This window comes from Pieris napi, chromosome 21 (assembly GCF_905475465.1).
Source record: "Pieris napi chromosome 21, ilPieNapi1.2, whole genome shotgun sequence".
NCBI classification, from domain to species: Eukaryota; Metazoa; Arthropoda; class Insecta; order Lepidoptera; family Pieridae; genus Pieris; species Pieris napi.
In genome coordinates, this window is record NC_062254.1 from 5736233 (window position 1) to 5762659 (window position 26427).

Genomic DNA, 26427 nt, shown 5'->3' on the forward strand with positions numbered 1-26427 from the left:
ATTAAGTGCTATGAAACTCACTGAAAGAAGGGTCTCGATACTAGTACTAAAATAGTACGATATTTATTGACCCCATTTTATTTATCACCAATGACTTCGATAATACCTCATCCCATCGTCGTAATACAAACTAGGTAGTTTCGAGAAATTTTAGTACAGGAAACTTTATGTAAGCAAAAAAAAATAGGAGTTATGGTTCACTTAAAATAAATAATTGTGTATGAACTGTGTTTAATGTTGACTTGAAATAGAACGTCAATAAGTTATAATTTGTCAGTTTCAAATAATTGTGTTTAGAACCGTCTATTTAATTGTTATTTGTAGTCCATTGCAAAGTATTTAATAATGTTTAAATAATACTACAGAGCCTTGAAGTGAATAGCCAATAGTATCATATATTGTGACTATGGCGAGCAAGCAAAGAATGGAAGTATAGAACAAAGCTGAAAGAAGAATGTAGAAAGACGACTGAACTAATATTTTATATTTTGTGTTGAGGTGTTATCTGTTTTATAAGGTTGGCAATACAATAAAGACTTTATGCAAAAGTTTTTACGAAGATCTCAAGCGAGCACTTTGGAGATTTTCGTAAAAAATATCTTTGAAAATGTTATTTTAATATTTTAAAGTTCGACCGAAGTGTTGTAGTTTTAAAATATACTTGAGCTCTTAGCGTAATGAGCAGGTGTCGTAAGAACGATTCAACAAGTTACCTCAAACTCACTTGACCCGGTCTGCGGCGGATTTATGCTTAAGCAATATACAAGATTTAAATTAGTATGACATCGTGTTTCTGTTATTTGGAAATATATACAGGCTAATTTTAAAACGAATATGTAATGTCCATCAAGTATTGTAGAGTTTTTCAGCTAGAGTTTGCATTTTCTATGAGAATTACTTATCTTTGTATATGTAATAAAAACACTGATTTAATAACCTCTTCTATCAGGTTCCTGATGTTAGTAAATACATAATAAATCGTCAATATTTATATTATATTAACGCTGTAAAATTGTAATATTTTTTCCCTAGAGTATATATATATAAAAAAATATGATATGAATATGAATTTGGTTCTGAATTAATAATAATTATTAAAGAACTAATATATTAAAATATTTGTAAGTCAGTTTGAAAGACTTTAAAATAGTAAAGATTTATGGCATGGAATTGTGATAGTACTTTTTAAATACATATTGCTTTTCACATGTGGTAGTCTTAGGTCCATATACTAATCTCAAGTCAGTCTCATCTTGAGTTCTGTCAAATATGTCAAACTTCAAATAGGAAAATGGTTTGACATCTCTTGAAACTAGATTTAAGTTTGATTTACGTTCTAGAATACCAGCCAAAGATCAAAAAACTGCACCCACACATAATAAGCAAAATAATTTTTCTTATTTAGCAATATGTCTATAAATTTACTGCTATTCTTTCATGAACAAATTAGTATTATTGGACATCTTTCATGTATACTCACCAGCAAAACTGACCACATTTCTATAAGCCAAGAAGGAACCGAATAATATATCATCCCAGTGGAACTTGTACCTGTAGTACATATACGCCAATAACACCTCCGCTGAAAATATATAGAAAAAATATTTAACTAGTAATTTTGGGGCTACAATTCTTTATTGTATTTCAGTGCCTGACGTAAGTTTTTGGTCAGATATCATCTTACGATCGACGGTAATATATGGCTAAATTAAAGTGGACCTTTAAGGAGGTTTCGGATCGAGGCGATGCGAACCTAGTCCAATTTAAAACAAATGTATCCCAGGCCTGTCTAATGAGGTGCTTTGGATTCAGTCCAACCTCCTTCGGGGGTGTTTTTTGGAAATAACTGACTGTCTCGAGTTGCTTGGCGTTACCCTTCACCATAAGTGCTCATTGCTCACATCCCTTGAATTAATTTAATAAAGAATGATAGACCCGGATATAATTGACGACAGTATTCACTTCGATACTACGTATTTGCGTGTTGTTCCCATTCTAAAGGGCGTGTTCCTTTTTCACCGCGTTTTGCTCATAGAAGTGAAACGTTTGGTTTTCTTAATTTTTTGATTTATTTATTAACTAAATTTACTTCGTTGCAGAAACATAATACAATTGACATAATTAAATTAGGAGGGTAACTGGCGGGCTTATCGCTTTCGAGCGATCTCTTCCAGGCAACCACCTTATTACAATAATGGCTAGAGCACGAGTCAAGAAGCAAGGACGCCCTTTGAGAAGTGGAAGTAAATGTCAATTTATAACTACTAATATTTTTTTCTGATTTTCAGTGTCGATTAAATTACCTACATTAATAAATGATGATCTTTGTTTTTATGAAAAATGAATATACGTTTCTAAAGAATGAATATACTCACCGGACAGAAGCATTCTATCTCCTAAAGCGACAATCAACATGAGAAGGATGATCATTCGCCTATTTCCCTCTCTTTTTCGCACCAGACACTGGATGGCGTTGAATGGTAATCGCCAATTAAATACGGAAACTTGGTTTTCTGTATTAACATTAACATCTCTGATTTTTAACACCACGTAGATCAGCGATGCTATCTGAAAACAGATAAAATATAGTTAAAAATCTTAATTAAATGGTAACATTGTGACATTATCTGCAACGTTTTTTTAAATGTGACAATCGTTCTAAGGAATCCCTTACCTTTAGAATTTTTTTTGTATAACACGAAAATTATTCGTTTATTTGGGGCAAATGGGCCGGAGGCTCACCAGATGTTAAGTGATACCACCGCCCATAGACTGATTCGCATTCCAAAGGGGCTCGCAAGTGCGTTGCCGGCTTTCTAAGACTTGGCACGCTCTCTTTTTGAAGGATCCTAAGTCAAATTAGTTCGGAAATACTTCAATGGGCAGCTGATTCCACATAGTGGTCGTGAGTGTCAAAAAGATGCAGAGAGACTCCACACGGCATCAAGAATCTCCAAAAATTGCGTGACGTACTCGTAATACTGGAACGCTCCCTTGACTAAAATTTGTTTTCTGGACAAAAATATGAAATAACGCCATCTAGTGATTGTATCACATGAGCATACCTGTAGTACAAGCACGAGAGGAAATACTCCATAGAATCCCAGCTTCCGGTACAGCAAGGGTCCCCCAATAGAGCCGATGACATGTGCAATTTGAACTGCGGCGCGATGCGTTCCCATTGTCCGCGTTACGTCACGTCCCGTTGCGTGACATACCTGCAATAACCGTTATTTGGGGTTCAAAGGTACTTCAAGTGTTACAGAACATATAAACAGATTTTCTTCTTAATCAGGAAGCTAGTTCTGATTTTCATTTTCTGGAAAGTGTTCCGATGTTATATTTTCTGTACAATGCACTATGCAGTTTTGTTTTAAACGTAATAGCGTAAAAGCTTATTGAGTTAATGTAATATTCAGAGAAAATATATATAATATAATATGTATCAAATAAGTATCGCAATACAGCGAGGAAATGCTGCCAGCGTTAAAGGTACACTGCCACAGGCAACTTTTTTTTTTTAAATTTTCTTTTAAAAAAATTAAAAACTAATCTAACGCAAATCTCTCGAATTCATAAATTACAATGCAATACAAAAGAATAAGAAATACAACAGTCACGATTAAACAGAATATGTTTAAGCAGAATATGTTTATTACAACTTAATGGCGGAGATCTTAAACGAATTGCCTACGAAGGATAAGTTGTGAGATGGCATTTCCAAAAAGCATTTATTAGAAGAGCGTAACGAATAGTTATAAGAAACTGAGATTTAGAGGAAGAGATTAACAGTAAGTGGTAAGTGAAAATAGAACACAAGAACATAGTGTGTTCCCCGTCATAGAGACTCTAAGGGTGAGATCTATAGTGCGCACTTGGACTTTGCTCAGACTTTACTTACGAAAAACACTAAGGTTAAACTATGATTTAGTATATTTATAGACATTTTAACGGTGAGATTAAGCTAAGCTCAAGCTAAGACAGAAATTGATGTTTCATTTCATGCAATACCTTCTTTATTATCCTTTAAAAAAGTAAAGAATGGTTATAGTTAAGTCTGAGCAAAGTCTAAGTGCGCTCTATAGATCTCACCCTAAGACACAACTTAGTATACTTTATTGGACACTTTCTTATGTTAAATATCCGTAAATTAGCTTAGACTTAAATTAGTTATTAGACTAAAATAATTAAACAAATGATTTCCAGAACTTACATCACCTATATGACTGAAGGCAGCTGCTAGTAGCAGGCCGAAGTTTCCACCTAAAGATATAGGTATCTGTACTGTATACAGCACTTGTAGTGTGGAGGCACCAGGGAAAGTCAGCATGAGGAGTAATCCTGTCGTCATAACACACATACCCAGGAGGGGTAGAATAAGGAGTGGCTTTCTTCTGCCACTACAGTCACTCCATGGACCCACGAAGAGCAGGACGATGGTAGAAATAAGAGATCCAACAAAACTTCGACTCACATTAACACTGGATACAACTACTTGGCTCGCAACCTGGAATATAAAATAAATTCATCATTCACAAAAAATAAGTTGGACAAAAGAGTCGTTCTTTTGTTTTGCGGTCTTTTCCGCACAACACAATATCTGGTCTTTAATCTCTGGCTTAGTTTTAAATATATTTAAACGTAGACAATATTTTTGTTAATTAAATGAACAATATATACTAAGTTTTAATATTTGCATTAGTCGAACATTAATAGTATGTCATGTTGCTCTGGTTATCACAGGGAGGGTAAAACTTGCTGAGTTTCTTGCCCGTTCTTTTCAGAACAAGGCCTCCGTACTTTTGCGAACGGATGGCGTAGTCTTGCTCTTTCGCGAATTTTGTAAACGTTTTTGACATTCATAAGCATGCCCTAAAGCGGGCCATAGACGAACCGCATGTTGCAGTCAAGACCGACTGCAACATTCGGTTTGCTCAGGAACTGCTCGAGCGGTCCGTGTATTGCCCGCTTAAGACGCATCTAATTTGTTTAAACGTTTTTTGATTGATTGATTTGATATCATCGCGTTGCATAGGTTTTTTCAAGTTTAAATAAAAGAATATACCTCTGCAGCCCTAAACTCCTCTCCCACACCGTTACTGCATATCTCAGGAGACTTTCCTAAGTCAACAGTACACGCTGTTCGCAAGTAAAAATTCTGTAGAGATGTCTGGCCAAGGTTGATAGCTATCATGGCTCCAACTAACGCTGGCTCCAGAATTAACTGCCATCCTTTTGTATTTGAGGAATTTCCTTCTGCTTGTGGCTTGCATTCTTTGTTCACATTCAATGTGGACGGGCTGGAAATATAGATTTTAATTTACAAATAGGTAGAAACATTTAGTATCTTCTGGTTAGAAGAATTTAGAAGGAGTTTAATTACAAACACACGCACAGAAGAATTATAAATATAAAGGTATCTTTCGACAATATATAACAATATATAATTGAAAAATTGTAGTGTATATTTATATATTTTGCTAGCCAAAATTAAAAAATCCTATGTAAAATTAGAATAAAATGCACAAATTATTTAAGCTTTTGATTTAGGTATAGTTATTCTCCTAAATATATAATGGACTACTTAACCGACATAATTAAATTAATATTTCATAAGCTTATAGTACTTTCAGAATAAGTGGCCTTCACTTTCTTTGAAGGTCACACGGCATAAATTAAGGTCAATGTAGGCACCGCAAACGTGCCGCACACATGCCGCACAGATGCCTCAAATTTTAGTATGTGAAATAATAATAACAAACACAAAACTATTCCCTTTTATCTTTTCATGAAGTCAATCGATAAATAAATGTTTTTAATAAAAAAAAGTGCATGCCTACAAAGTACAAATGTCAGAAGTGAAACTTCTTGGTGTATTAATACGGTGGTACTAAAGAACCTCAATAGATGATCATGTACTAGTAATATCTATATTCACACTGTTTACACACTGTATACGTGTACTGTATACGCTAATGATAATATTAATAAGTAAAAAATCAGCGTTTACTGCAGAAGACGTTATGCGACAGAATTGCCATCTAAAGTTCTAATATGTAACTATAGGTCTACCAGTATCTGATGGCAAAAATTTTTTTAAAAAATTAGCGATTTACATATGGCAATAAAAGAAAAATTTCATCTGTCAACTGAAATTTCGAGGAATTGTTTTTGGTTTGGCTTCAGATTTCCTTTAAAAAGTGATGAAAATGTCGAAGAAAACTCTTCGATCGCAAGCAAGACATATTGTTTTCAATGTTTATCAAAGAATACTTGGTCAACAAGATGCAGAACATACACAATCATCGATATTGAGCCATGTGCAAGCGTTGACTGGTTAGTAGGAATGACACGTCTTGATAGTTTGGTTTATGGGATTTTTCGTGTGTATTATATTATGTAATTATACTAAACTTTGGTTTATTTCAGGGGTTTCTTATACTACAAATAAACTTGGATAGTTTTGATTTAGAATTGATCAGAAACAAGATAAATGAGTTGTACACTGTTTATTTCTCTCAAATAGGGATTGATGAATAGCGAAAATCTTGTGAACATGTAATAAAAATTGAAAATCAGTTCATAGAACAAGATCGGTTAATTGAGATGCAGGAGGAAAGGTTTATTATAAATACTTCGTTGAAGACTTTTTTATGGATGTGCAGTATTTGGAACCATTTTCAAGTTCTTAATTATTTAATAAACTCATGAACAGAGTAATTTGAGTTTTCACCTAAATTTCAAACCTCACATTGGATAATTTTTTTATATTTGCATGTATCACACACAGAATCAGCCGCTATAAGGAAAAAAAAGTATCAAAACGTTATACTCCAATTTCCCCAGTATTTCTAGCGTCAATTTCTTTTTTCCCTTTTTGCCATCAGATCCTGGTAGACCTATACTAAACGAATACATCAACCAATAGCATGTAATTTTTCTCGATCTCCCATACTCTCTCTCTCAATCTTTCTCACTATAGCTCTCTCCCAACTCTCGCATGGCTCTGTGCGTGATGCGACGTTCGCTCTATCTCACTCTCTCTCGATCTTTCTCACTTGCTCTCTCCCTTTTCTTCGACATAAACGCTGCTGATCTTCGTGACGCTAATATTATTATTATTGCGTTTCATCCAGGGTAAAATTTTTAAGAAGTTTTAATTCAAAAATCAAAAGAGAAGTTAAATATTTGAATCCACTATGCTCACGTTAATTCGGTGATGTGAATAGTCTTCCGCGATAAATGAAATATCAACAATTTTTTCGACCCAATCGTGCCTCGCATGTTCTACTTTTACTTAATAATACATATTAGTATTAATACAAATAATAGTAAAAATCACATGTGAATTATAAACCGGGTTAGTTCCGTGTCGCAACAATTTTGTTGTTTTATCGGACTGGGGCGAATTAATAAAGATGACTGTACTACTTTCTATAACCACTGAATAGCTCAACATATTTAATTAAGTTACTTCCCTCGGTCATTCTTGAGCCTGGACTCTTTAATTTTGTATTATATTTACAGAATCTGATTGCAGTCAGGGTTTTTAGATTCGCATATAGTTATTTATTTATTAACACTTCGTTGCATATACATAAATATAGTACAAGTGACATAATTAAATAAAAAGGAGAGCAACTGGCGGCCTTATCGCTTCCGAGCGATCTCTTCCAGGCAACCACTGTGAGAAAAGTAAAAAAAGAAAAGTTTTAAATTACATAAGGTAGGCCAAAAATATACAAGTGTATTACAAATAGTTAATATAGTAATTACATATAATATAATAAAAGTTACAACACAATCATTCAAATCAACCAGTACGAAACACCACGTTATTGCCGTATTGCAACAACTGAATAGTATTTTTTTGCCTACTCATATATCTACTTTTTGGAATGGAAGCCTGGTTATCTATATCACAGGTTCTTACCTAGCTTGGAAACCAGTCTCCCAATACCTTCTTGATTGTAATCGTACTCTTTGTTTCAAATTTATATGGGAGGAAATAAAGAATTATTATTATTTCTTCAAAATACCTTAACTTTTCCAACTCCTGTAGTTCCGTACCGTCAACCATATTTAATGTATTTTTTAACTTTTTACACACATTTTTCACAAAACTTATTATATTCTCAGACGCGTGTGTTCAATATCGTGATATTTCCACTAATGTCACAATGATAAGATATGGCTGTTTGCATATCGGAAACAATGAAACCGGCTAAACAGTGTTAGATCAGAGAAATAAAGTGTAGGGCAGTATAAAGAAAGTGAAATTATACTGTTTAAAATTACAGTAGGTGATACAAGATTCGGTAGATATGTATTCTCTAAATACATTTTTGGTTGGGGTAAACTTAAAGAACATAGTGATAATACATACTGAAAGATTACGTATATTATCTGTCGCCTACACCTGCCGTTAGCTCAGGTTTGCGACCTCATCAATAATAATAATAATAAATTTTTATTTCCATATCCTTAAGTTCCATTTGAAATGTTATTAGTAGCGTTGTTAGTATTTCCTTAGTTTGGCTACATAACTAGTAGTTATACACGATATTTTTGTCGCTGAAGTCCAGAACGACGCATTATTCAACTTGACTCCTATTTTACTATATATTTTGACTTTTTTAACAAATCAATATTTTTTTTATATTAGGATAATTTAAATGCTAAAATCAAGACACGACACTTTCTTAGTCGAGACTGAACAAAACGAAAGCATCGTTCGTAATGTTTTGATTAAATTTGAAGAAACTTTAATTTCGGTTAAATTCTGTAGTAACATCTACTACTTTTACACATTTAAATATACAGTATATTTACTGTCATAACAATTTGTGGAAACACTAGTTTTGATCGGCTGGTTAAAGGTTAATCGAGTCAACGGCCAATTGATGTACACAGTCGTGTTAGGGTTAAACGTTGCAATCATACATTCGCAACTTTTTACACTTGCTCGTTTTTATAGGTCAATGACCAGAAAAGTATATCATTAAACATACATGATAAATTGCAAGATAATATTGCATTACATCGACTCTCAAAAAGATCAGTGCTTACTTAAGGCAAGTTTATAAGATATTTGTATAAAAACTTAGGGTACACATACGTAGAATGGATGGATGTTTTATAGGATATTTTGTTTATAAAGCCTACGAAATTCAAGTCAATTTGACAATTTCCTTACCGTAAATTTTTCATTGAAAAGTTTCAAATTAATTATTAATTGAAATCGTTCGGATCCATTTAATACTATGGTTAAAAAGAACTTAAATCAAATGTGGAGGAAGGATGGTGAACAGTTCTTCCAAACTAAAGGAAGGATCCTCAACCAGTCTCATTAGTGAGACTGGGCGGCCCCAGTGGCTATTGACTGAAGTGGCCTAAAGGGCCTTGATAGCTAACGCAACCATAATGGGCTTATTCCTTACTTATGCGAGACTCGGACCACGGCTTGGGCCGCCACGGAGTACCAGTGGCTAAGATAGGTTAACGTCATAGCAGTAATTGTAGCGGTAACATGTAGGTGTCGCTACAAAGCGACACGATCCCGCTTCAACCAATTACAATGAAACGAAACGGCCGTGTAAATTATTAGTTGCCGTCCGATCTTAAAATATTAAATCAAGGTGTTAAATTTGATAACGATGTATGTCACTGAGTTTCTGTTATCACTTATCAAAGAAACTTGACGATTATGATAATTATTATTTCATTCCTCGACGTCACAATGTATCATGCCCCTACGTGATCAATGTCACATAGTACCACTTGATGCATTCGAAAAAGTAACGCGTTTATTTGTTTAAATTAAAAAAAAAACTATCATAAACTTTTATGTATTGCTCTTTTTTGTAAACTAACACTAATATATTTTAAATGTAGCTATTATTTATAGTTCTTTCCAATATAATTTTTGGTATATTTGTGTTTCCTAGCTTATCAGTGATAAGAACGCCCGTTGCAGTATCCGATTATTGTTTATTTTAATATGCTGTGTCATTTAATTTTGGGTGTATTTTTTGTTTTAATATAAGTAAAATAATATTTTGAAACTTTTAACACTTCGACTGCCGTTTCAAATCATTGCTAGGTGCCCTTTTCTAGAGGCAAAAACTAGCCTCTAGAAAGGGCACATATGACAAAGTATGGAAATAATTAATGAACTGCATAGATTGACAGACGTTTTTAATTATCCGTTGTTGAGTGAACAGACAAAAGGTCTCCTTCATGTAAGTTCCCATACTGTAAAAAAGAGTTCGTCTTTTTGTAAACATTTTGATCTAAACCTTTTTAATACTGGTAATGTGTTACACATATGTGTGTAATGTAAATAGTTGCCGCATTAAAATATACTGTAATGGTACTTATTTTGTTAAAAAAATGTTTGACAATGCGTAGTGGCGAGAAACCGATCGTGAATAGTAATACAAGTGCAAAAGACCACGCGTCCGCAGCATCACCTGCGTTGATTTGATGTATTTTATTTTTGCAATATCTTCAAAATTAATAAAAAATCCAAAATAAATTATACATATATCGAAGTGGTTGGAAATCTATTCTGTAGTTTTTAAGCTTACGCGTTCATACATACTAACGTAATAATATGTAGGAATACATAGTCTATACGTCGATTCCTACTAGTTTTTTTTAATAAAGTTTATTCAGTACAGCGTCGGTATTCAGTAACTCCATAACGATTTCCATGTTGAGTTTTTGTACCTCGCGATCTCAAGGCCACATCGAAATTACGAATAGAAAATAATTATATCGGAATTGCATACAAAAACGAAATTGCAGCGTATCGAGTATCTTGTGTTAACAACATAGATACTAATAAACGAATAAGTATCGCGAGGAAATGCTGCCAGCGTTAAAGGTACACTGCCACAGGGACCAAACTTTTCAAATTTGTTATAATTTTCTTTTTAATAACTTTTAATTATTTTTATTTTTACAATGTAGTTTAAGAAAATTGTATATTTGATTGTTATGTTAAAGTTTTCATAAAATTTCCGCAAATAAATTCTTAACTGAGTTTAATGTTTCCGACCTCGTTGATAATTAATAGTTATATAAAGATAGCGGTTGATTATGTAAATAGTAGCCTACCGTACCTATCGTTCAGTCCAGGATTCGCATAGCTGGCTATAATATGTTGTTTAGACATTTAGTATGTCGTACTTTGTAGATATTGATATCTTCTATAAAACTGTATTACATCACTTTTCTCTGTTGTCAATAGTATCCGGCGTACACGACGATTTTAATAGTAATTATTTCACATTATCGAAGATCTTAACGGATCCTTAACTTTTTTTAATATTCTTCAGCCTACGTTCATCAGGGATAATGTAGGATTGTTATTGTTAAAGAATATTTGAAATCGATCCAGTATTTTTGGAGCCTATCAAAATTTTTCTTTTTTATAAAATATAACATTAAATAATTTTCTAAAATATGTCTTTATTTTGATTATATATTTAAATAACGCCCCTTAAACAAGCCTTGTAAAATGTTTTTTAAAAAAAAACGATCAATCGCTGGCTAGATACGAGTATCGTGGTTGACAAGGGAAATGTCAAAAATCTACGATACAATAATAACACATGCAATAACGGTTTGAGACCAAACCTATGGTATTCAAAATGAATAAATTAAGTAAAATCTCGCGAATTCTAGACCTAAGTACTCCAAATAGAATATTAAAGCGAGACGTGGGAAAGGACCAAGGGGAAGAAGAAAAGAGCGCCCTAAAAGAAGGTGAATAGAAGATTAAGAAGCGTTGGCTGGAAGCGAATGTAGAAAGGAATTAGTTTTTGGAAAAAACTGGAGGACAGGCCGTAAAGGATTTCCGATCAATTTGGCCATACGTGGGCTGTAAATATATAAAAGGTACTGAAGGACGTTAGGTTATTAGGATAACAAGAAAAAATGTATATAACAAATATAACATTTTTAAAGATTGGAAATAAAACTTTATTATTATTATTAAAGTGAGAGTTAATTAATTGCTCCAGAATACGTGATTCGCAAGCCATAAGCGTGCATTGAATTTGTTAAATATACTTTCTATAATTATTATAGTAATAAGTCACACAGTGAACGACATTGTATATTGCTCATCGCAGCCTACATACACCTTTGCATTTTTCATGGTCGTGCCAGGTCTAAAATTATAGTGTTGTACCGCGCGCCAATAGGTATAAACGCGATCTTTATAATCTCATACAAGTGTTAATTCGAAATTCTAAGACCTTGATATTAATTACCAATATATAAAACGAGTTTACGTTTCAGTTAATTAGAACGTTTTCATACATTTTAATTACGTTATTTCAGTGGTTAAATAATTGTTGGAAGTGTGTGTTGTACAGTGAATTGTGATTGGAATTTGGAACCTATTTTTATATGGATTGCGCGGATAAATGTGGGTATTTTCAATTATATTAAATAAAAACTGTAGACAATTAATTTTAATTGAATTATAACTCAATCTATATATAAATCATACAATCCAATCTTAGTAATATGTAGACCAGTATTTCCCAATGCGGGGGGCAATTTGATTGTGAAAGGGAGTTATTTAAAAATGTATTTATAATTATTTGTAATTATGTTTTTCATTATATTTTGAAATTATTTATTTATTAACACTTCGTTGCATATACATTAATATAGTATAATTGACATAATTAAATAAAAAGGAGAGCAACTGGCGGCCTTATGGCTTTCGAGCGATCTCTTCCAGACAACCACTAAATTACTTACTAAACAGTAAAAAATCCCTAGTCATTTCATCCTAAAACCTTTCATTTAAGTTTCTTAAGTGAATAATAAAAAATACTGAAAATTATGTATGTTATTTAATGAACTTAATGAATAGGAATAGACATAGGAAATTTAGAAAGGCTACGGTGGGACATGGCACAAAAAAGGTACACACGTCGATGTAAGAAACGAAAAGAGTTTTTCTTTTTACGTTTATTTTATATTTAATAAATAGACATATTTCAAATTCACAATCAAGTATACAGTATTTACTTTAAAAAAAAGATTTTATAAACAATGTGCAGGCTTCGTTCGTTCAGACAGACATTCTGTAGTTCTTAAAGACAACTTCGTACTGATTCTATTTAAAAACTAATATTTGCTATGCATTTCTATCATGAACTTGTTCATACATACATTTTGAGTCACATACAATATAAACATACTGCCAATTTTTTTCATTGTTTCAAATTGGTATGACGTAGTCTTCATGTGTATTGTAATTAGCCTCCTTATGAGGTATGGCCTTCAATGAACCATAATTATTATTGGAAATGTATTATGATTTGCATTTTGTTATTAAATCTATAAAGGAGATACGCAATAGATTTTGTCTTATTGTATTTACTACTCTATGGAATCCACAGACTATATTTATCTATTGAATGAACCATTCCAAATTAAAATGAATATTAAAAAGTTTATGTTCACGATTTGTATTTCTATTATAGCTCCAGTATTATCTGTGTTGTCTACATATAGTTATTTGTTTTTTTTATAATTGTTGACGGAATGAGTCGCTTGAAATAATTGGCATTTTGCTAAATATTTTTTCCTATGATAGAATTTATTAGAGAAAATATGTAAGGCGGTGATGGTGAATTATTATAACAGGGTTAAGGTAATAAATATATAAAACCTTAAGAAACAATTAGAGAATATAAGGTAACAACCATTAAGATACCACGACCATAAAAGAAAACGAAAACGCACTATATATAGCATTTCAACTAAGTTTCCGCATCGAGAGGAAGTAGCTCTTCCGTTCCGTCAATGACGTGACGTCATAGCATCATAGTATCGATCCCATAGTGCCTACAGTTATTGTGCTTGGAATAGGACAAAAAACTACTTTGCGCTAAATTCAAAAATAATAATAGAGAATTTCAAGTAAAAATAGAGCGGAAAAATATTGTATCACAATGGCAATACCTAACTATAGATATTATTGTCAGCAGAGGCACATTAGTGATTGCCCCATGGAATAAAATGACGGCGCATGCGTGAAAATGGCGCCGACCTCACTGCAGGGCAGTACAGTAGTACAGGGCCGGTCATTTATAACAACCAGTCAGTTATATTTCTTAATTTGGTTTTTGTATGCTAGTACACTTTTATAAAAAAATATTATGTTTTTGGTAAAATATATTAAGACATGGACATTGGACTTCACTGTATTAAAACATAACTAGAATTATACAAAATTATTTTCTCATACGTTCGTTGACCAGGACAAAAAAACCCATTTAATTTCAAACTACAGGAAACTATAAATTTTTAATATATTGTATTTCTTTGAGGTACGAATATGATTGTATCTTTGAGTAACATTGACTTAATGTTCTATTACCCCTAGATGGGGCAGAGGGCGTCTCTATGGCGTTCGGTCTTGAACTAATTTGTATAATTAATTAGTACACTTTAGTTTAGTTTAATTACAATTAGTTACTAATTGTAATTACACTTACTAGTTTGATATACAGACTCTTAAATCCAACTAAGTATTGTTTCTTCTTATGTGTCACATACGGCTGCCAGACTTGGGCATTATCTTAGAAACGTCTTTTAAAGTTGAGAACATGACAAAGAGGAATGGAAAGAATTATGGTGGGTGTGACACTGAGATATCGTAAGAGAGCAGAAGAGATAAGATTAACGACCAACATATTTTCTTTTCAATGTCTCTTATGTCATAAGGCAATTGAAATGACGCTGGACCGGGCACATGACGAGAGATAGCTGGTTGAAATTGGCAAAAATTATTTCAGAATGGCAACCACAGATGGAAAAGGAAATGAGGAAGACAGAGCAAGAGAAGGGCAGACGATATAAATATAATAGGAGGCACAACTAGGACAAAAAGAGCTAACATTAGAAAATAATGGAAGCAACTGGAAGAGGTCTATGATTCACAGGAAACCAAATTATGAGGACCAAAACCGGCACATCTGATGTATGTATTAGATTAAGTTAGGTTATGTAACTAAAACGTGTTTATATATATTATAATGGGTGTCAAAGGTTTAATAATAAATAAAAAAATCATTTAACTAAATGCATTGAATGAAATAGGGCTAGGGACAGTTTGGATTAGTCATAATATCTCTTAAGTATAGTAGGAAACATTGACTGATAAATGCGGCCCTGTCTGCCATTTGCATTCGGCAACTCTCGGAGGTTCTCGCGCATTTCCGTAGATCACTTTCCAACCCTCGTAGAGATGCCTCTACAATGTTACGGAAAATCGTTTTAACATTACTCCAGTTATATACCACTATTAACTATTTTTAAGTGAAAATATGATTATATAGGATAGGATAAGTGTAGTTTATTGTTGGTTGAAATAAGTGTCTGTGATAGTTGAATTGTGCTTACGATTGCGTAGAACGCTTGAGGTAAGGGGTTAGGGTTTCAGTAAGATAACCTTAGAACCATTTCATTGCCTAAATATATTCTTTTTTCAAAACCACGCCTTCTAGTGGTATTGGTTGTGATTACGTGGATACAGTAAAGTAAGTTCTATGCCAAGTCGGAAAATGTCTTCCGATGCGTGAGTAGGCATTGCGGTGAAGTGATACCTTAATCTTGGTTTCAGACAAAACGCCATGAAAAACGTTGAAGACGACGATGACTGAGAAAGAAGCGAATAGGATGCTGGGTAAGTTAAATAGATTGTGTGTGACCTCTTTTACGTGTAAACCTCTCTCATAGGGGCTAAATAATATGTGGTTATTTCCTTTGCTATTGCTAATAATGATGTGTTATGATGATAAAAATATATTAATTATCGTAGATTATGTTTATATGAAATTCGTTACGTCACCTAAACAAAAGTTACTAAACGTCTTAATTACTAGAAAATGATTGCTCGAACGTAGTTTCACCCAGGTTTTAAAGCTTTGTCATTCGAAATCATCTAGCGATGTCGAAGAGCTGGTGATTGCGACTCCACCTACATCTGCTTATGTATGATACACCTATAAGTACATTTCATAAATCGTGATGAGTATGTACAGTTATTTTTCAAAGTAACGGTTTAAAATATTTCACATTAAGAACATTACATGAGAAGATATACTAGAACATTACGCTTTTTCTCTCTCTTTAATCGGCAGCTCTTTTCTGAGCATCGTGGTCAGCAATAAAGCATGGAGCGGACTATCTGCTTCCACCGGTTTCCGTCCAGCGCGTCTCTTATGACAGTGTACAGTTTTGAGGACGATGAGTCTTTCACTTGATCGGTCCCTCTGGTTGGTGAACGGCCACGTGATCTTTTGCCTTCTGTGTTACCAACCACGATCAGTTTCTCCAAGTTCTCATCACCTCTGCGCATTGTTGTTATAGTAAAATCAATTAATAGTAAAAAAGTACAACAGAAGACAAGAACCAGAAGACTTAGACAAAAATACAGCATTAAATATGAAATAAATAAATATAATTTCTAAGTTCTTTTGTATATGTGTCGTTTGGATTAGATTTTGCTAGTTTATTGTTAACGTATTTAGTCACGCTATATCGCCCGCGGTTACAGCCTAAGTCTTCTATTTAATGAGCCAAAAATAAGGGAAGTCTTTACTAAGCTGAATCACCATTAACATTTAATGAACTCTAAATACAGCTGTAATGGTCGCTATTCTGCTTTTTAGGCGTCATTTCCTTAAATCTTGTCTTGGTAAACCATATCTACCAAAGACAATTGAAGCGAAAACAATATATGTGTGTCGCAGCTAACTAGCCTAATTAGCCGTTCAATTAACAGCCTAGCCTTTTAACGAAACAGCACCGTTTAACCTGAGAGATAGGCCTGAAAGATATTCAGCCGTAGCGTTTGTAACAACATTTAATAAACTGGCTGGTTAATGCATAGGCCATTCCTGCGATAGAATGATCATGTGGAAGAAATAAACGAGATGAAACATCTGACATAAAAAATATTTCTTTAAAAATTAACCAGCTAAATTCACATTATCATTGGCTACGCTCTGTCTATTTGTTGTTTTTCATTAAACTTTGGAAAACACCATCAAAGTTGTGGTTTAGTAATGAAACGTCATCGATCCAAGTCATTTGCCTAGCTGTTTGATCTGCTGAACATCTTTTAAGGCCGCTAGTTAAACGTTGCTGTTTATTTAAGAGGCTGTTGATTGAACGGCTAATTAGGCTAGTTGGCTGCGTCATACATAATTTGATGGTTATAAATTAGTGATCACAGAAAATAAAAACTTTTAAGACTACTCTATTACTGTGTATAATTTTGTTTGTGAACTTCGATATCTAAGATTAACATTTATGCTTTGACGTATGTATTTGGAAAGATTTATCGAAGAAAAGCGTGTGTTTTTAAGTACTTTGTTTGAATGTCACGAACGATTTCCCTTATGGGCCGAAAGAAAATTATTGAATCATAGTTTCACTAATTAATATTTATATACCTAATACAAGGAAGCGAATAAGTAGAACATACTAAGTTACATATAAATTGCTTGTATATTATGTTTTCCGGATAATGCTATAAAATTTACAAAGCTACATATTTTTGCTGTATCGAATTTATTTAAAAATATTTATATGTTTACATAAATATTCTGTGTGTTTGTACTCCAACTCCTCCTAAACTAGATTGATTTTGATGATTTATTAACTTATTGTATGTTCAATTCAAGTATGATATAGTTTTAAAATTATTGTTTATTTATTATTATTGTTTATTGTTTATAAGATGTTTTATTGGTCCGCTGGTTTCAAAGTAATACAGCAGGGCTACTCTAAAACTAATACGAAATATCAAACCAATTCAGGCAGAAATTAACACTAATAATTCTTATAATATCCCAAGTGCTGTTTGCGAAAACTGAACAGAACGAAAAGTCATAATCGTTAATGAAGTTTACAGGGTACGTTCACAGGTTTCAGATGAGGGCGTTTGCCTCAATCCATCCCTGACCCGAGCCCGACCCGAGTTCTATCAATTCAAACGTATTTGCCATCTAGTATGCGCTATTACGTAATCAAAAACCCGTTTTAAAACTTATCATTCCTGTTAATATACTTACTAAAACTTCATTGGAAGTTAGCAGCCCAGCTTACTTCACTTATTTTTAAGTCTTACCCGAAACAATTGTCGTTGCGTCGAGAATCAAACCCATGCGAGATTATAAGCCTTGAGTAAAAAGTCAATTAATTACCTTTATTTATTAAATTTTCATTTATTACATAGCGTCATCTGTTTTCATATATTTAAGTTTTTGTCTCTATATGTTTATAAAAGTGCCGTGACTTCAATATGTCAAAAATGTATTGGATACAGGCAGGGGCGGATCTACTTAAGAGCTTTTTGGGCTGCAGCCCAAGGCCCCGTGAATACAAAGGGCCCCGAGTCCCCACTGAAAACAATAGGCTATATTTTTAATTTAAAGAAATATCTGAAGATTCAAAACATCCAATCATAAGGTTGGGATCCCTGAGATCAATTAACCCATGTGCGATGCGCGTCTATCGTACGGATCGGGGTATTCCCCGTTGCTTGTTTTCGGTTGGTGTATTTATCCGCCTGTGCCTAATTACGGGGGACTTCCTCGTAATAGCCCAGATCCCCACAAATTCACGATCTGCCCATGGATACAGGAGTGTATGGCGAATATAAAGTAAGATAGCGATACTTAGAAAAAGTACACACATTGTTTCTGTACTAGGTATATATGTATTATAGGATCGTTTAATAATAGAAAGTGATCTACGTGCTAGAATAGAATAGAATATGTTTATTTCCCTAGTTCTTATGTTACATTATGTCCACAGGTCGATGGTGTATTCGGCCTGTGGGTGTGTCAGCTACTTACAGACTACATATGTTTGTCTCGGAGAGATCTATATAAGTGTCGTGCAGTGTGTGCTGTGAGCTTGTTAAATTGTACAGAATAAATTTATAATGTTGTTATATATTGTCTTATCCTACTTACAGCTAATTATAATCTATGGGGACGCGGAGCGGTCGTTCGCTTGCTGAGCAGCCGACTCCTGTCTTTTTTTGATACATAGTCTATTTCACCTAATCTAGTATTAGTTAGTAGGGGGTTGTGCTGTCCGTATCCGAGGTAGGCTCCACCAGGGGTCTCTAGATCCTCGATGTGCATCTCACGGAGTCGACGCAGCATATCCTCGTTTAGGTCTTGTGCACGGAGATGCCATGGATCCCAATCTAGCATATCCCAGAGTATCGAGGTTTCTAGGCGTCTTGGGAATTGTCCGCTGGTTTTGAGAGCCATTCGATATTGGCGTTCAATTTTTAGTAAATTGCTCTTACTGTAACGTGAGAGCAATTGTACTACGCCATAATCCAAAATAGGAAGTAGGCAGGCCTGTATTACTGCAAGTTTAACAGTCATATCCGTTTTGGCGTGCCATCCTATGATAGGGGCCAGTGCACCACGAGCCCGTCGCGCCTTCTGCACGACATGATCCGTCTGTTTGCCCATGCTCATTGTCTTGTCGAAGTGTACGCCCAGATATTTGATGCTTCTTTTATATTCAATTATGTCCTCTTTAATTCGGATGGTTCTGCGGTACTTTTTCTTGTGAGTGAACATAGCACACTCCGTTTTGTCCACGTTACATTTTAACCCCCAGCGACGGTAGTAGTCGATGACAGTGTCGGCGGCCCAGCCCGCTCGTTGTGTCGCGGAGTTTGGGTCGGGAGACCTGTTAAGGATGCAAAGATCATCGGCGTATTGGGAGAGCTTGAGTCCGCCGATACGGTCCCGTTGGTCCCAGACGTCGTGTACGTACAGATTGAAAAGGACCGGACCCAGAAAAGAGCCCTGGGGAACCCCGTATGGTACCAGTTTTTTGTCACTGTAAGTGGTTCTAAAGCGTCCGTATGTTTTGCGACCGTTAAGGTAATTCTCTATTATTTTGATGATGTTGTTCGGGACGTCAGCTATTTGGAGTTTCTTCGCTAGACCTTCGTGGTTTATTGAGTCAAAGGCCTTCGAAAGATCTGTCAGGACCATGCTTACACTTTCTCTCGCTTCCAGCGCATCCGTAATGAACTTTCCAGTGCGAAGGATCTGTGTGCCTGTTCCTCTGTTCTTGGTAAAGCCATGTTGGAACGGCGGTTGTAGTCTGTCGGCCGTCTGTCGCAAGCGCGACAAGAGTAGGCGTTCGTGTAGTTTACCCATGATGTTTAGAAGAGTGATGGGTCGGTACGATTTGGCGTCACGGTGATTCTTGCCTACTTTGTGAAGGAAGATACACTCCCCGATTTTCCATCTCTTGGGATAATAACCTGTCAGTAACAGGTAGTCAGCTATCACTTTGTACCTGGTGAGGAAAGATTTGCCACCGAGTTTGAGGGCGTCTGCTTTGATTTTGTCTGGGCCAGGAGCCTTCTTATTCTTAAAGCGTCTCAGCGCGAATTTTATTTCCTCTATGGAGGTAGGATCGAGAGGCTGGAACGGTGTGGTCTTCTCTGTGCTTTTATCTTCGTTGTTTATTTCAGCTTCGGTGACGATCGCCGCGTCAACCAGGGCGTCGATGGTTTCTTTCTCACTGTTGCAACCCTCAATGTGAGGGAGTCTCTGTACTGGAGCCTTTAGGTTGCGTTGAATTCGCCACATCTGGGTTCTGTTGTTTTGTGGATCATTTATTATCCGGGTCCATTTTTCGCTGCTATATTCCACGAGCGCCTGTTGGACCTGGCGTTTCAAACTATTGTAGATTCTTTTTTGTTCCGTTATTCTGTTATGGTTGAAACGCAGTCGCCATGCTTTACGTTTAGCTTGGTTTCTTTTGGCAATTAATTCATTAATCTCTTCTGGAAGTTGACCTCTTCTGTTGTTTTCATGTAGTGGCGCATACTCATCCAAAGTTTCTGTGATGGCTTTTTCTAGTTTAAGTATATATAATTCGCATTGAGCGTCGGTTATGATTTCTTTTGGTAGGTGCGTTGTTTTATTCCAAAGGGTTTGTTGGAATTGTTGTCTGATTTCTTCATTGTTTGCAATAGCGCGAGTATTTCTTACCAGTGTTTTCTCTCTGTCCACTACTATGCTTAGGTCTAGTAGCCAAGGCATATGATCGGAGCCAACCGGTGTTATTTGTCGGCATGTTATGGTGTCAAAAGCTTGCGCATCGTGTGAAAAGATGGCTGCATCGAGGATGCCATAGCCCGCACTGTTTGGTCGCGAGGGTAGGCAAGTGTGGTGTATGGTGCAGACGTCGGATTTACAGAGGTCGCGGACTAGTATTCCCGCCCCTTCGTCTCTCGTCTGGTGGAGTGCGGTCATTTTAAGGTTGAGATCCCCTATGGTGATATTTGGAGCTTCGGTTATAATGTCTTCTAGCTCATCGTTAAGCGTTGCAGCATCGAAGTGCTCTGATCTGTGCGGTATGTATATCCCCTTAATTTTCAGGGAATCTCCGGTCAAGTGATCATAAGTGAGGTTGATAGCGACGCCTTCGATGAGGCGGTCTCTTTCTTCAGTACCTGGGGTTACGTCGGTCTGACTCCAGCGTAGTCCTCGCATCACGTACATGGCTGTAGTTAGATGCGACGCGATCGAGTGCGTAATCTTATCGTAGTTTATAAGATTCATGTGGATTTTGGTAAAATCCACCCGACATTCGTTGACTACGATTATGTGAGGTTTGTAACGGCCAGCTAAGGATTTTAGCTCGAGGAATTTACCTTTTAGCCCTTGCGCATTAAGGTGCAATATGCGCAACTTATGATATTGATTTCTTGGATTATTTGTTGAGAATTTTTATTAAGATTTCATGTTGGAGCTGAAGCTGGTGTAATATTTGTTTCATGGTTTTTTGTAGCTCTTGCTCTAGCGGTTTCATGCTGGTTTCTTTGTTTTCTGTGCGTTCATCCAGTTGCGTTGTTGGCTGGTTCTGTGATTGTGATTGGGGCACCTGCTTGGGGAGCGGTGGAAATTGTGAATTTGAGGTTATGTTCATATACGAAACGTTTTCCTGTCGGTATTTCAGTGCTGCGTATCTGCATTCTGCTGCATCTCTCTTTTTCCTTTCTCTTTCTTCGTGTTGTGCCAGTTGACGGTTCACTGCCTTCTGGAACTTTTCGCATTTTGCTTGGTTGGCCCCATGGCCTGGTTTTTTGCATGCTATGCATATTTCTATATCTATGCCTTCTTCGTTTTTAATTATGAAGGTGGGGTGTTTCTTCTCACCGTGACACGCCGATGTCGCATGCGTGAAGAGGAAACATTTCTTACATTGTACTACTCTCCTGGGGTCGTCTTTGTATTCTTGAGGTTTCATGCTGAAGGCTCCAAAGTACGCATGCTTTGTTGTCTTCATAAGCGTGGCGATTTCATCGTATGTGTGGGCACCATCAAAGATAAATAATTGTAGGTTACCCTTAATTGTTCTCATTTTGATCGGTCTCACACCAATGCACCTCTCCATTTCCTCAAGGCATGAGTCATTCGTCTCATCGTAGATGTTCGTGATGAGCACAACCTTTGTCTGATGGGTCTGCTGGGCTTTGGGGACGCGTGCCACGAAGCGGAGCCCGCCGTCAAGTTTACTTAACTCTTCTATAATTATTTTCCTTGTGTCCGCGGTGTAAACGCGGATTGTGATGGTCCTCTTGTTACCAGCCATAGCGTATCTTGCTCCATGCTCTGTGGTTATTTTTCTAATTTTATTAAGGTATTCCGGATCGTTGATTTTCTTGACATCTGTTATGATTATGTCGGGGATGTGAGTGGATGATGTGATCACTCTCGGTTGTCGCTGGGTCGCTGTCGAGTTGGGAGTAACGGCACCTCTCTTTCTCTTCTTGCGTTTGGGTGAGGTGAATGACGCATAGTCATTTTCTCTTTCGTCTTTGTGCTCCTCTTCGGTGGAGAGCGAGGAAAAACGGTTGCTTGTTGATATGCTGGGCTTCGAGTTGGTGGTCGGGCTGGTGTCGCGCACCCGTGCTGTCGCGTGGCCAAACTGAGTCGAGGGGTCAGCAAAAGGCGGTATCGATACGGTCATGTCTTCGCGCGCAACGAGGGTGACATTGCGAGCTCCCGTGACAACATTCGCTTCCTTAGTTTTCGTTTTCGTGGCACCAGTGGTTACTCTGCCGGGCGCCGTCTCTGAAATCGCGCCACCAGATGCGTAACGCGGTGTTCGGCGAGTAGGGTGGTCCGACCCACACAACGATGGCTCAGCCCTTGTACTTCGGGTCCTGGGTACCTCTCTATGGTTCGATACTATTTTGTTCACTGTACCGCATTCACAGGTCACGTTCTCTTCACTTTCAAGTTCTATAATTGGCATGTACTTAACATTTAACTGCCCGTTGCACTTGCGGCAGTCTGTTTTATTTATTTTGCAGAAATTTATATTACACGAATATATATTTATTTCATTTACGCTGTTCACTAGGTGTCCGTTTGAAATATTTACTGAAGTTTTTATAAAACATTTCACGGCACTTCTCTTGTTACAAAATCTACAAGTTAATGTTTTAATCTTACTTTGGAGTCCTTGCCATTCATGGAATTTTTTAATTAGGTTAATTTTTGCGCAATGCCAACAAGTAACTGCGTATTGTCCTTCTTTGTCCGGGGAAAGTTCACTTACACTAGCTAATTTATAGTAACTTTTGTTTTTATTATTGACAGTTGCACTGTTCGTGTCCATTTCACTATTTTCTGGAGGGCCCAAAGGGCCTCCCGAAATATTCACATTCATATAAACGCGATCTACGTGCTTGGCGCATGTTATGACATCTTTCCTGCTATATTTTCTGTACTTATCAATACAGATTTCAGGTTAGTTTGAAGGGCAAACATTCCCAGAATAATAAAACATTTATTTTGTTTCTTAAGTTTTTATGTCCAAAACCACCACCAACTTATTTACCAATGATAATATGTTTACGAAACAAAATTTAAATTATATATAAGTACAACTTGAAGGGTTATATTACGTAACGTAATTTTGTTTAGCATGCATGTCCCTGCTTAAGAAACTATAAGCGAAGGCGCAAAAAGGTCTGTTGGTTACGATTTGTAACACCCGATTTATATTCAACACCAATCGGTACAGTCACTTTAACATTCACGATTTTTTTTACTAAAATAATTCGTCTGGACGTTATTTGAAGCTACACGACTAGTACTTCAACTTTAGCGGTAGTTAGTTTAATTAATACTATTATTTGTATGTCAGTACAACATACCATCCGTATCACCTCGACGTCCGTCGTTCCACAACTGAGCGTTTCTTAAGGCAATTTTTGCCGCACACCTCCACTATGTGGAACCAACTGCCAATTGAAGTATTTCCGAACCAATTGGACTTAGGATTATTCAAGAAAAGAGCGTACCATTTCTTAAAAGGCCGGTAGCGTACTTGCGAGTATCCTGGCAATGCGATTGTCCATGTGCGGCGGTATCTCTTAACATCGGCTTACATAAAAAAATACAAGGCCCTGCTAGTCTTATCTATTCCCTCCATTTTCGTAAGTCACGAAGCGTTAGATTACTAGCAACTAATCCTTTACCGTTGTAAGCCTATAAGGGCCGAAGAAAACAGTTTCGTTGCATGTAATCTAACTGCTAGTCGCGACTACTCATTAAAAAATAATTGTCCAGGTCGGATTTTGCCTAATAAATACGGACGGCATTTTTATCCCTTAAAAATATTCTATTATATCTGAAATAAAGCTGAAATTGTTCCTGTGTGTTAAATTTAAGCCTAACTTCGTCGTCATAATAGAGATTGAAATCTAACGGTCTTGCACTTGGAGGACGAGTATGAATAAAGATAAAGTGTAAACAACGATAGCTTATCAAACTTCGATAATCTCGCAAAAGATGATCGCGGTCGTGTTGTGTGTGTGCGCAAAAATCATTGGTTATGTGAAAAGTGCTAGTAAAAAGTCTGACGAATATTATGTCAGTGGATATCAAAGTACGTATATATCAAGAATTATGGCATGGCTACAACTTACATCCATGACCTTGTTTGTATGCATAATTTTTAATCCTTTTATTAGCTCTAGGTCAACAGTTTACGCCGTTTACGTTGTAGTTATTTGTAACTAACAAGTTATTTATTATTAATATAACAGGTTTTATATGATTACGAAATATTTTAATGATTTACCGTAAGGGCATTACAATAAGAGTGTCAAAAATAAAAGTGCAAATTAAGATGAACATTTTGATGTAAGCGACATCTATAATTACTTAACGTAAATAGCTATTGGTATTGTCCACTTATATGGATTCATCGTTTTAATTTTATTTTCACACATACTAGATGGCGTTGCTAAAACAGTGCATTGCAACTCCCAATTATCAAAATAAAATGTTTTTGAAAATTTAAACATACTAAAAATAGGCTACAAAATTTTTATACATATACATATAATAGATTAATTTATTTATATTATTAATTTAAAAAAGGAAATTTAACTATCATCATGTAGAGGTCATTCACGTTACAACATACACGTTTATTTGCGTAATAAATGCAGGTATGTTATACATAACTATGAAGTAAATAAGTACGCAGAAAATTTACCGTTATATAGCTGTGCAAAGCATTTTTCATTTACCCGGCATACGCCAGACATGCGAAAATAAAAATTCGACATTAATTCAGAGTCATGCCATTCTAATATTTTTTGTTATCTATGTTTACCACATTAAGATGTTAGAAACTATCTAGGTATCTTACTACTAATTGGCTTCAAATACTAATTTTATAACTGAGCAAGACAGGAAAACGGATTTCGAATTAAACACTTCATGCTTTCTCTTAAATAACATGTGTGCTTAAACTTTTAAATAATAAAATTAAAAAACTTACGACTTATTTAGGTCATTCAAAGCAGATGATTCTTCCATTTGGCACAATTGATGTCATTTTTGTAATCCAAGTATGACAGTGTGTACTGATACCGATATAAATTGACTCCAACACAAATTATTGCAAGCATAAGTCAAAACAAAAAAGAAACACGAAACTTGAAATGCAATGCCCCCCGCTTAGCGGAGTGAAGTTGGAACGCATGCGTACGTCAGTTTCGCGCACAGCGCTTGCGCGTTTGACGTTTATACGGCGGTGGTGTAGACACGATCCGATTAACAACGTTAGTTTTCATATTTTACAATATTGTATTTTTAACTTTAATATGTCGTACAATTTATGGTTTGCTTTGACAGTTATTGATAGAAGAAGATAATGTTACATGGTAGCAATAATGAGTAATAATGGCCTTACGTCAGAAATACCAAACAGAATATAGAAAGTGCTTCAGTGTTCCTGTGATGTTTATTCAACAATATATTTATATTTCATTTATTTCTTTCTATTTGTTAAAATTTCTAATGTCTAATC

General features: G+C 35.6%; 2 protein-coding genes across 5 annotated transcripts in view; one reads left to right on the forward strand and one right to left on the reverse strand.

Annotated features, from left to right (window-relative positions):
* Window positions 1–26124, reverse strand: part of LOC125060126 (proton-coupled folate transporter-like) — a 32394-nt gene extending 6270 nt beyond the window's left edge. The window contains exons 1-6 of one of the 2 annotated variants that reach the window (XM_047664865.1): window positions 25897–26124; window positions 5066–5300; window positions 4214–4507; window positions 3066–3218; window positions 2376–2568; window positions 1481–1582 (exon numbers count right to left, since the gene is read on the reverse strand). In XM_047664865.1, the coding sequence (XP_047520821.1) occupies window positions 1481–1582; window positions 2376–2568; window positions 3066–3218; window positions 4214–4507; window positions 5066–5300; window positions 25897–25934 (1015 nt within the window). In that variant the 5' untranslated portion in view covers window positions 25935–26124. Of the gene's footprint in view, window positions 1–1480; window positions 1583–2375; window positions 2569–3065; window positions 3219–4213; window positions 4508–5065; window positions 5301–8039; window positions 8232–25896 lie in introns of those variants that run through there. The other variant, XM_047664864.1, reaches the window with a different exon arrangement.
* The window catches only part of LOC125060121, a 102305-nt gene continuing 88092 nt past the window's right edge, over window positions 12215–26427 (forward strand). Inside the window, exons 1-2 of one of the 3 annotated variants that reach the window (XM_047664849.1) lie at window positions 12215–12439; window positions 15656–15718. In XM_047664849.1, the coding sequence (XP_047520805.1) occupies window positions 15688–15718 (31 nt within the window). In that variant the 5' untranslated portion in view covers window positions 12215–12439; window positions 15656–15687. Of the gene's footprint in view, window positions 12440–15287; window positions 15456–15655; window positions 15719–26086; window positions 26180–26427 lie in introns of those variants that run through there. The other 2 variants (XM_047664848.1, XM_047664847.1) reach the window with 2 other exon arrangements.